Here is a 12,297-nt window from a genome sequence, read left to right on the forward strand (position 1 = left end):
TCTAATTTTGTGACACACGGAATTTTGGATTTTCATTTGTTGCCACTTCAAATCATCAAAATTAAATGAAATAAACATTTGAATGCATCAGTCTGTGTGCAATGAATAAATATAATGTACAAGTTACACCTTTTGAATGCAATTACTGAAATAAATCAAGTTTTTCAAAATATTCTAATTTACTGGCTTTTACCTGTATATACACACAGTATATATACAAACCCCGTTTCCATATGAGTTGGGAAATTGTGTTAGATGTAAATATAAACGGAATACAATGATTTGCAAATCCTTTTCAACCCATATTCAATTGAATGCACTACAAAGACAAATTTGATGTTCAAACTCATAAACTTTTTTTTTTTTTGTAAATAATAATTAACTTAGAATTTCATGGCTGCAACATGTGCCAAAGTAGTTGGGAAAGGGCATGTTCACCACTGTGTTACATGGCCTTTCCATTTAACAACACTCAGTAAACGTTTGGGAACTGAGGAGACACATTTTTAAGCTTCTCAGGTGGAATTCTTTCCCATTCTTGCTTGATGTACAGCTTAAGTTGTTCAACAGTCCAGGGGTCTCTGTTGTGGTATTTTAGGCGTCATAATGCGCCACACATTTTCAATGGGAGACAGGTCTGGACTACAGACAGGCCAGTCTAGTACCCGCACTCTTTTACCATGAAGCCACGTTGATGGTCTTGCTGAAATAAGCATGGACGTCCATGGTAACGTTGCTTGGATGGCAACATATGTTGCTCCAAAACCTGTATGTACCTTTCAGCATTAATGGCGCCTCCACAGATGTGTAAGTTACCCATGTCTTGGGCACTAATACACCCCCATACCAGTGACGTGCAGTGAGGTTGATGGCTGGTGAGGCACTGACTTCATCACAGTCAGATTTACAAACATATGAACCCTAAAGAGTATCTTATTCACCATTTGATTGGCAGCAGTTAACGGGTTGTGTTTAAAAGCTCATACCAGCATTCTTCCCTGCTTGGCACTCAGCATCAAGGCTTGGAATTGGGGGTTAAATCACCAAAAATTATTCCCGGGCGCGGCGCCGCTGCTGCCCAGTGCTCCCCTCACCTCCCAGGGGGTGATCAAGGGGATGGGTCAAATGCAGAGGACAAATTTCACCACACCTCGTGTGTGTGTGACAATCATTGGTACTTTAACTTAACTTTAACTTTACACATACAAACTGCAGCACACAAAAAAGCACATTTAATTAAAAAAACGTTATTATGGTCTTACCTTTACTTATAAGTGCGGGAACAGTGGTGTTCGTGTTGGAGGAGTTGTGAATGAATGAAATATGAAATCCGTGCTGCAGTCTGCAGGTGTACCTAATGTTGTGTCCCTGCAGTTGTTCACGGCTCCTCCGGCGCGGGCGTTGTTGTTTTTGCACTTTTTGGCTTCTTGTTAAGTGACTTTTTTTGGGTGGATTCGGTCTTGCACGTGGAGGTTTTGGGTGTGGGCTTTGGTTGGTAAGGCGCTCCCGTCGGGGGGTGCATTCTGCGGCGGGGGTGCATTAACCGGCACCAGGAGGCGGGATTACTGCGAGCCTCACACAGTGCGTCTTCGCAGCAGTTTTATGATTGCTCAGCACAAGAAATACTTTACACACATACAGTTCTTGACAAAATACACTGTACATTATATACCTCAGCTAACTAAACTATGGAAATGTATAATATATTTCGTACAGCAATACGGTCTCGCTGCACAGCAGGCCAGCAGTTAGCCGAGTCTGCAATCCATGTTGAGGCACAACTGAGTGACGTGCCTCAACTGGCTGCTGATCACCGCACCGTCTCTTCTCAGTATTTGAACGGCAAATGTGAAAATTCAGCGATTTTGAATAAAAAATAATCTAAAACTGGTGAAGTTAAATGGAAAATAACTTTATAGTATAATCACTGAATACATATAACAATTAATTTTTTTTCTTTTTCAATTTTTTTCTTTCCATGATGGCAGGTGAGGCCCCATCTCACCTGCTTCCAGTGACCGCACGTCACTGCCCCATACCATCACAGATGCTGGCTTTTCAACTTTGCGCCTATAACAATCCGGATGGTTCTTTTCCTCTTTGGTCCGGAAGACACAACGTCTACAGTTTCCAAAAACAATTTGAAATGTGGACTCGTCAGACCACAGAACACTTTTCCACTTTGTATCAGTCCATCTTAGATAAGCTCAGGCCCAGCGAAGCCGACGCCGTTTCTGGGTGTTGTTAATAAACGGTTTTCGCCTTGCATAGGAGAGTTTTAACTTGCACTTACAGATGTCGCGACCAACTGTAGTTACTGACAGTGGGTTTCTGAAGTGTTCCTGAGCCCATGTGGTGATATCCTTTACACACTGATGTCGCTTGTTGATGCAGTAAAGCCTGAGGGATCGAAGGTCACAGGCTTAGCTGCTTGCTTACGTGCAGTGATTTCTCCAGATTCTCTGAACACTGATGATATTACGGACCGTAGATGGTGAAATCCCTAAATTCCTTGCAATAGCTGGTTGAGAAAGGTTTTTCTTAAACTGTTCAACAATTTGCTCACGCATTTGTTGACAAAGTGGTGACCCTCGTCCCATCCTTGTTTGTGAATGACTGAGCATTTCATGGAATCTACTTTTATACCCAATCATGGCACCCACCTGTTCCCAATTAGCCTGCACACCTGTGGGATGTTCCAAATAAGTGTTTGATGAGCATTCCTCAACTTTATCAGTATTTATTGCCACCTTTCCCAACTTCTTTGTCACATGTTGCTGGCATCAAATTCTAAAGTTAATGATTATTTGCACAAAAAAAAAATGTTTATCAGTTTGAACATCAAATATGTTGTCTTTGTAGCATATGCAACTGAATATGGGTTGAAAATGATTTGCAAATCATTGTATTCCGTTTATATTTACATCTAACACAATTTCCCAACTCATATGGAAACAGGGTTTGTATATATATATATATATATATATATATATATATATATATGTGTGTGTGTGGAACAAAACTCTTTGAAGTATGCGTTTTTTTCTCGTCTTCAGCACAGTAAGTGCAGCCTCTCTGCCATAACATAAATGTGCAGTAAATGATCTAGTGTCTCCATGGTGAATGCTGCGTGGTGCATGAAAAAACCTCATTTAAATAAGGCGGGCTCCAGCAGTAATGAATAGCACGTGCGATGTTAGTAAATCAGACGCAGTGTTTTGGCTGTTCTGATGACCGGCATATATTCTGCACATTCATGAAGCCAAACCATACTACATGGATTGCGCTTTCTATTCTAAGAGACTCAGTACTCTGCATGCATGTTTAGTAGTTCGCGACCATAGTGTACAGTAAATACCTGTACTATAAATTATGTACATTTAGTATATAGAATGTACACATAGTATATATATGCAGCATATGGTATGCACATGAAGTATATATAATATGTACATGTAGTATATAGTATGTTCATGTAGTATATACCATAGTATATGTATATAAAGTATATACTGTCTACATGTACATGTAGTATATAGTATGTACATACAGGGTATCCCTTAAATCTTAAGACATCAGCAAAAATGCATATATTATCCAACTATTGTATTGTTTATTTCAAATGTTTATCATTCCATGTTTTTTATTTATGCAGTATTTTTTTATCTTTAACATTTTTATATAAAAAGGAGCCATATGTAAAACTCTGGCCAGAAATGGTACTGCAATCATGGTCAAAATTCTGTAGTCTCCTCCCCCTCTACCTGACTGAGGTTGCCAGATACACAGCTGAATCCAGCTCAATCGACTGGGCTACTCCAAGGAACTTCAAACTTCCACTGCCTCTTAGTAGGGATTGAGGTGCTGGGACCATAATAGCTGAATAGACAAGCGTTTTGTCAATAACAAATCTCTAACCAACACATTTTAGACAGAAAAAACACTATTTTCAGGAAGAAGTATGTTATGCCTGTGTACCATATAACAAATGGCAATCATATAGTTATTGTCAGTACTATCAGAAAACAAAGACTAAAACAAACTACAACCAACACTAGAAATGGTTATACTGGTGAAAATAAGTAGAGCATGCTTAGCAGCCTTTACCATGAATTGATTTACTTGGACCCCGACTTAAACAAGTTGAAAAACGTATTCGGGTGTTACCATTTAGTGGTCAATTGTACGGAATATGTACTGTACTGTGCAATCTACTAATAAAAGTTTCAATCAATCAATGTATGCTCAAAACTAAAGAGGAGACACTTTACCAAGGTATGCCTACTGTTTCAAACGTTTCAGATTGCCATATAACTTGGTACATGTAGTCCACAATATGCAAACACGAATTAGGAATTATTTTATCATGTGATTTAGCTGTCTCCCTACGTTTTGCATAGCCATGACAGCTGTGCTGTAATGTTAGAACCCATTTCCTCAGTGTATCAGCATATTGAGAACGAAATAGGCACTGACGCTACCCATATCCACATAGGTTTTATTTGTCGAAAATATATTTTGCCCTGTCAGTTCAAATACACACCGACATACAGACCATATATTTCCCCCGTTAGCCTGTATGTCGATATGTCATTGACCGGGCTAGCATGCTAAGCATTACACTAAGAGCAAAGCACCATCACACTAAGCATTCGTTGCACAAACATACTAGCTTTGTTAGACAAGATCATAGACTGTATTGGACAATGTAGTTTACATACAAAATGTCAATTTCCATTTATTACAAGTAATAAGAAAACGTAAATGCCTTACTTACCTATCAAGGAGGAAATTAGCAAGTTTGGCGTCAGATGAAAAAATCTTCTGCGCCTTCAATCGTCTCCATCTTTCAAAGGCATCCACGATAAAAGTCCTCGTTTTGTTCCTGGCTTTGTCATGAATGAGTTGAGAATCGTAACAACGCCTTTTAGATTTACAAAGGTCTGACATGTTTAGTAACTTTACCAGTGGCAGTAGCTAGACGAAGATGGCCGTGCGTAACTGGCAACCTGGATGTGACACACTCACCGACTCAAACGGTGGAGGGCGGGGCATCGAAATGAAAATAACAACAAGATTTCAGGACTGTAAATCTAATTTTGAATTGAGCATATCCCGACTGAACTACTGTTATCAGTTATAGAGGTATTTGAAAATAACATGATTTATCAATGCCTTTTGACATATCAGGGCCATTTAATAAAGACTTGACAAGAAATTATTACATATGGCACTTTTAATTGTAATCATTATTAAAAAAGAAAATATGATTTTTTTAATATATTGAATTATCTTCAATCTTTCAGTGAAGGTGGACAGGAGCATAGTCATTTGACACACCTGCAGTAACGCTCATATTAGTGGGACTAATTGCAGCAAGAAGATAATATGTTTGCCATTGTGATTTATTTGTTCATGAATTGTAAACGAAATGAAAATATTTCCAGTGTAAAGTACTCAACCTTTAGGGAAACTTTGTGTAACCATGGGAAGCAACTGAAGAAGTGATGTGTGTAGAAATATGACAAATATTGTACAAACATACCAATAGCGTTGTAAAGAGGTTCTCCTGTTTCTTTGTCCCAAACCACTGTTGTCTCTCTCTGATTGGCCACGCCCACCGCTGATAAAATAGTGGTATAAAAATCATTATTATTGTCCCAAGATCCATCCATCCATCCATTTTCTACCACTTGTCCCTTTCAGGATCACTGGGGGTGCTGGAGCCTATCTCAGCTGTCCCAAGATTATTATGATTATTATTAGGGGTGTCCCGATACTACTTTTTCCATTTCCGATACCAATAATACAGCCTTGACATTTGGCCAAAACAAATATCAATGCGATACAATATCAGCAAAAATATACATATTTTTTTAACTTGTGTGTTAATATTAGAAAAGGCTTGATCAGGTGATATGTTAGCAGGTATGCATTGATTTCAGTTTGTCCTTGGTGTGTTGCCCTAGTCAGGAAGTAGTTTGTTGGCATTACTTTTAATGTGCCAGTCTTGTATTTTGTTGAACCCTACAAAGTGTTTATACTCTAAGTATTGTACTTATTACACACCAGCTGTTTATTGTAACATGCATCTTAATTGAGTTTTGATGACCAGATTTGGAGGTGATGAAATCGCCATGTAAAATCGCTAATGCTAATCAGTAGCATGTATATCGCATAGTCAATATATATTAGCATTTAGCTGGGAGTTTATTTTAATACATTTCTTTTATGTTGTCACAGAGACGTTATTTGGTATTTCAAATTGACAATCTATTTCTGCATCTTCACTTTTACAGTGCTATAAAGCAAAGTCTCTTAAAAGGCTGTCAAATGGAGCGATCCTGTTATCTGTCTGCTAAGCTAGCAAGATAGATGGATAGATAGAAATTCACACCAAAGAAAAATTTAAATGAGATGTTAGCGTCTCTACTCTACTATCAGAGTTCTTATATCGGACATTTTAGATGCAGGTCGAAATAATCAATATTTAATTTTGGACACGCCTAATTATTATTATTATTATTACTATTATTGTGATTGCTCACCTTTAATGTTGCTGATGTCAATGTTGAGCTGGTGCAGTTTTTCACACGTCCTGTCCATACATTCATAGACTGACTGTATAATCTCCTTTGGATCCTCCTCGACCCACCTGGAGCACACAAGAGGCCTTTATACACCAAAAGTTTAGGAATGTTCCTGGAACCTTTAGTTCCTGAAACTAAATGTTCATGTAAAAGTGTGTGGTTTGTGTTTCCACTGCATTTCCCAGTTCAGGGTCGTTTATACAAATCAGGCTGATGATGTATGAATGAGTGGTACAGTATATTTCTACACTGATAACATGTAAATAAAGAGACAATATAAGGTCATATTTATTTTACAAAAGTGACTGTAAAATGTACATTTTTGTAGTACATGCTGTAGTATTTTCTCTCTGCCTCAAACACACACGCACACATGGACATCAACTATGGTTCTAGTACAAAAACAGTACCATTAAAAATTAGCTAAACAATAATTCAAGTTGCTCACCATTTGAGTGTTGTTTCCCTGAATAATGTACTGAAGTAATTATTTGGATAAACACGTTTTGCTTTTACTTGAGTTGAAAGTAACGGTACTCTTTCTCGAGTACAATTTCTGGCTACTTTGCATACAACAAAACGTCTTCAGTCCTTCCTCCACAATTACTTTACTTGCATTGAAAAATCACATTAAATATTAAAATCGCACCTCAGAACTTAACCTGTAGGATACAGTAAAGAACTTGGATAATCAGGAAAGTGAAGTGAATTATATCTATATAGCGCTTTTCTCTAGTGACTCAAAGCACTTTACATAGTGAAACCCATTATCTAAGTTAAAAAAATTTAAACCAGTGTGGGTGGCACTGGTGAGCAACTGGGTGAAGTGTCTTGCCCAAGGACACAACAGCTGTGACTAGGATGGCAGAAGCGGGGATCGAACCTAGTACCCTCTGTGCTACGATTATGATTAATTATTAATGTTACCATAGATGACACAACTTCTTAATATACAAATGTGACATTTTTTTATGTCAATATATTTGAATTATTACGTAAATAATGGCTTATAATTGTAGACACAAATATTATATTTGTCTGTAGAAGTTAGTAAATGAGAAGAATGTATAATACATTCTTAGCTATATTTAACTGCATAACATTCTTACATTGTTTGTATGGAGCTGTAGACATCAAAGCAGTGTTTTTTAAAGAAACAAAGACATGAACATGTAAACATAAGGGCTTTCTAACTTCCACATGAAAATAAAGCTCCTCTCAACGAGCAGCTAGTGTTGCTGCTGTAGCCTTTCCCCAATTTAAAGGCTCCCTCTGTTGCTTGTGACCCCAAAATAAGCTGTTGTATTTTATAAACAATTGCTTACAATTCCATACAGCATACTTGCTTTGCATTGTGGGATATTATGGTGTACACTATGTTCTAACTTATAGTATTCTGGAAGCTACAAAACTCACCCTTCCTTTGGAAAGCTCTGCTCGATTTCGACTTGGTGCTGACTAATCAGTTGGGCCGTCTTGGCGTTGAACACCTGAGGGAAACAAGTTTATTCAATCGTTTGTGAGCATGTGCAGAGTTGTTCACACTATTTGTGCACGTGTGCATCAGAAAGTCAAATGCTGTGCAAATTCAGAATTTGATTTGCAATATTATATTTGAATAATGGTGAATTATTGTGGTTCAAAATATTCACACAATGTAGTATTTTAATTATTATTCAGCTCTTTTTTCGTCCGCCTTCTCCTCCCATGCTTTTCCCATGTTCAGCTCATTCATGACACACATGCTACCATAACAAAATTCCCAAACTTCCAGGAATTCCTTATTTCCGGGACTTTCGTTTCATTTAAATTTAATGGAATTTTTTAAACATCCATTTCCCACATTTTCCATCCAATTCAAACCATCCCACTCACTCTGGACATTCAAACTAACAATATGAAACTAAAACGTTCCAAATATTCCTGTTTTTCCATGAATTCCCACTTTTCAATAGCAGTGTTTCCACCGTTGTTTTCTTTTGATTACTTTTACCACATTTTTCAACCAATTTTAATCATTCCACCATCAAAATATTTCATTTATTCAGGATACTCAGGCTATCTATACTTTATGTCCAAATATTTCCCCACCTTCTTGTAACACTTACTCTCAATTAAAAAATCATCATAAATGCGTAAAATCGTCATAAAAACAAATTCAGATCAAAGTCCTTCTTTATGATGGCATAAAGAAGACATTTTGGCAGGGGTTACCGTCACAAAAAAGGCATAAAGTCGTAAGACAAAATTATATAAACTTTTTATGTATACCAAGATCTGAATTCGGGACCAAAAATGTTAAATGATCACCTAATATTAAGAGGTTTTATTTTTTAACAATAAACTGAGGGACAATCATCAAAATGAGTTGTGGGCTCCCAGGCAGCACTTTGGACCCCCTCGGTTAAAGGTCAAGTATGAAAGCAGCTCAATAGTCTGGTAGTTAGTGAGTATGACAACAACAAACTTGTTTAAACTTTAACTTCTCTACCATGATTGAATCTTCCATATGACTCACTTTCATTATTTCCCTTGTAGTTCAAACATGTTTCACACTCTGGAATGTATTCAATTTCCAGCATACTATTCAAGAAGCTACATTTATATTTTCTTTTGATCAAACACAAAACCCAGATGTGTTTCCACCAATCCACATACAAACGAGTTACTTGTTAACTAGTGATAGCTTGCTAGTTATCCTGCCTGTAAAACAGTCACTATAGACAAACACTACTCTAAAGAACAATGTCAGTCTAACATATCAGCAAATATCTTCATGTACTCTACAACTATTACTATTATTCCTGTTCAATGATTGTAAAGTAAAATCTCCACCTATATTGTGCACTCTATATGGTACACATATATTAAACCTCAAAATATAATTCAAATAAGCTAAAAACTAAAATAATTGACTTTTAAACCATTTTTAAAAGTAAATAAATGGGTTATACTTGTATAGCGCTTTTCTACCTTCAAGGTACTCAAAGCGCTTTGACAGTACTTCCACATTCACCCATTCACACACACATTCACACACTGATGGCGGGAGCTGCCATGCAAGGTGCTAACCAGCAGCCATCAGGAGCAAGGGGTGAAGTGTCTTGCCCAAGGACACAACGGACATGACTAGGATGGTAGAAGGTGGGGATTGAACCCCAACTTGCAACCCTCCGATTGCTGGCACGGCCACTCTACCAACTTTGCCACGCCGATATACAGTACAGTACAGTATTACAAATACATGTATAGTTATTTGAAGTGGATTGAAGTGTGAAGTGACTTATATTTATATAGCGCTTTTCTCTAGTGACTCAAAGCGCTTTACATTGTGAAACCTAATATCTAAGTTACATTTTTACACCAGTGTGGGTGGCACTGGGAGCAGGTGGGTAAAGTGTCTTGCCCAAGGACATAACAGCAGTGACTAGGTTGGCAGAAGCGGGGATCAAACCTGGAACCCTCAAGTTGCTGGCACGGCCACTCTACCAACCGAGCTATACCGTACTATGTGTATTGTTTTATTATTTTTTAAACAAAAAATTAACAAATCATGACTCAATATATATTTAAAAACAAATGTTTTGATGTTAATTTACATATGGGACGGCGTGGCGCAGTGGAAGAGTGGCCGTGCGCGACCCGAGGGTCCCTGGTTCAATCCCCACCTAGTACCAACCTCGTCATGTCCGTTGTGTCCTGAGCAAGACACTTCACCCTTGCTCCTGATGGGTGCTGGTTAGCGCCTTGCATGGCAGCTCCCTCCATCAGTGTGTGAATGTGTGTGTGAATGGGTAAATGTGGAAGTAGTGTCAAAGCGCTTTGAGTACCTTGAAGGTAGAAAAGCGCTATACAAGTACAACCCATTTATTATTGGGGACGGCGTGGCGCAGTGGAAGAATGGCCGTGCGCGACCCGAGGGTCCCTGGTTCAATCCCCACCTAGTACCAACCTCGTCATGTCCGTTGTGTCCTGAGCAAGACACTTCACCCTTGCTCCTGATGGGTGCTGGTTAGCGCCTTGCATGGCAGCTCCCTCCATCAGTGTGTGAATGTGTGTGTGAATGGGTAAATGTGGAAGTAGTGTCAAAGCGCTTTGAGTACCTTGAAGGTAGAAAAGCGCTATACAAGTACAACCCATTTTTGGGACGGCGTGGCACAGTTAGTAGAGTGGCCGTGCCAGCAATCGGGGGGTTGCTGGTTACTGGGGTTCAATCCCCACCTTCTACCATCCTAGTCACGTCCGTTGTGTCCTTGGGCAAGACACTTTACCCCTTGCTCCTGATGGCTGCTGGTTAGCGCCTTGCATGGCAGCTCCCGCCATCAGTGTGTGAATGTGTGTGTGAATGGGTAAATGTGGAAATACTGTCAAAGCGCTTTGAGTACCTTGAAGGTAGAAAAGCGCTATACAAGTATAACCCATTTATCATTTATTATTTATATATTTATTTTTAGTTGTAAAATTATTTATTCTTTTAAATGAGTATTATTTACTAATTCATAATTAATTGATTCCATTTTTGAATTAATTCATATTTTAACTTAATAAATTACAAGTAATTGTTGCATTGCACTTAAATAATCAAACTATTGTAAATTGTATTTTTTATTATATGTGTACATTGTGTCAAGACTTATTGTATACAGTTTAGTATATGCAGGGACACGTTGTGTATACTACATTGTATACTGTGTATGGCATTAAAAACTTGTAATTAATTTTTTCCTAATCGTTTAATATGAATGTTTTTGCACATGTGTACTGACTCGATGCTGAACATGAGTAATATTTGTGTGTTTACTCTCTTTAATAAGCACTATGAAAGGAGTCTCTCAACTTAAGTGTATGATGCAGAGGTAACCTACAATGTAACATTAGTTCAATATAACCTACAATGTAACCTACAATGTAACATTAGTTCAATATAACCTACAATGTAACATTAGTTCAATATAACCTACAATGTAACCTACAATGTAACATTAGTTCAATATAACCTACAATGTAACATTAGTTCAATGTAATATTAGTTCAATGAGAGGCCTCACTGAAATAACACTGTGGTAATATTAATCTAAATATGGGTGTAGAAATACGTGGTCAGGGTTATACAGTATAACTAGAAGTGTATTAATGTAAATATTGGTGTAGAAGTGGTCAGTGTTCCACAGTAGAACGAAGTGTAAGAGGTAAGGGTTAAAAAAAATGGAGTGTGCCATCGTATGGCCAATCGATAAGTTGCCACGTCACTCACCAGGAACCTCGTCGAACTTGTACCTTGGTCAATGGCACCAACGAGTGCGTCCATGGTTGTTTCTGCGTCTTGTTGGTGATTTAAAAAGTATTTTTGTACCCATGAAATGTACTTTTTCTCTGGTCGAGTCTTGCGGGCAAGTGGAGGAGGCGAGGCTTACCGCGCGTGTATGAGCAATAGGACTTGTTCAAACAACGCTGCAATTGGCTCGTCGCCACCAGGCGTCACCACGTTTTATCCAATCAGATTCGGGGCGGGCTTTTATCACCTTCATTAAAGACACCCACGTGGTGATTGGCGAGGCTAACCACACTTTCTTACAGCAAAATGTGGCAAACACCCAAATGAATTAAAAGGCAGGAAAATCATTAGGAAAGTGTTAAAAAAAAATGTGTTCAATAAAACGTTCCTAAGAGACTACACGAAACCTTTCAAATCAAATTGTATTTATAA

General features: G+C 38.1%; 1 protein-coding gene across 3 annotated transcripts in view; it reads right to left on the bottom strand.

Moving 5' to 3' along the window:
• Positions 1–12,068, bottom strand: part of LOC133574243 (glycerol kinase-like) — a 77,138-nt gene extending 65,070 nt beyond the window's left edge. For 2 of the 3 annotated variants that reach the window (XM_061926342.2, XM_061926341.2), the window contains exons 1-4: positions 11,845–12,067; positions 8,007–8,080; positions 6,549–6,655; positions 5,546–5,623 (exon numbers count right to left, since the gene is read on the bottom strand). In XM_061926342.2, coding sequence (XP_061782326.1) covers positions 5,546–5,623; positions 6,549–6,655; positions 8,007–8,080; positions 11,845–11,898 — 313 coding nt within the window. In that variant the 5' untranslated portion in view covers positions 11,899–12,067. Of the gene's footprint in view, positions 1–5,545; positions 5,624–6,548; positions 6,656–8,006; positions 8,081–11,844 lie in introns of all 3 variants that reach the window. The other variant, XM_061926343.2, reaches the window with a different exon arrangement.
• Positions 12,069–12,297: the final 229 nt, after the last annotated feature.

This window comes from Nerophis lumbriciformis, linkage group LG31 (assembly GCF_033978685.3).
Source record: "Nerophis lumbriciformis linkage group LG31, RoL_Nlum_v2.1, whole genome shotgun sequence".
NCBI classification, from domain to species: domain Eukaryota; kingdom Metazoa; phylum Chordata; class Actinopteri; order Syngnathiformes; family Syngnathidae; genus Nerophis; species Nerophis lumbriciformis.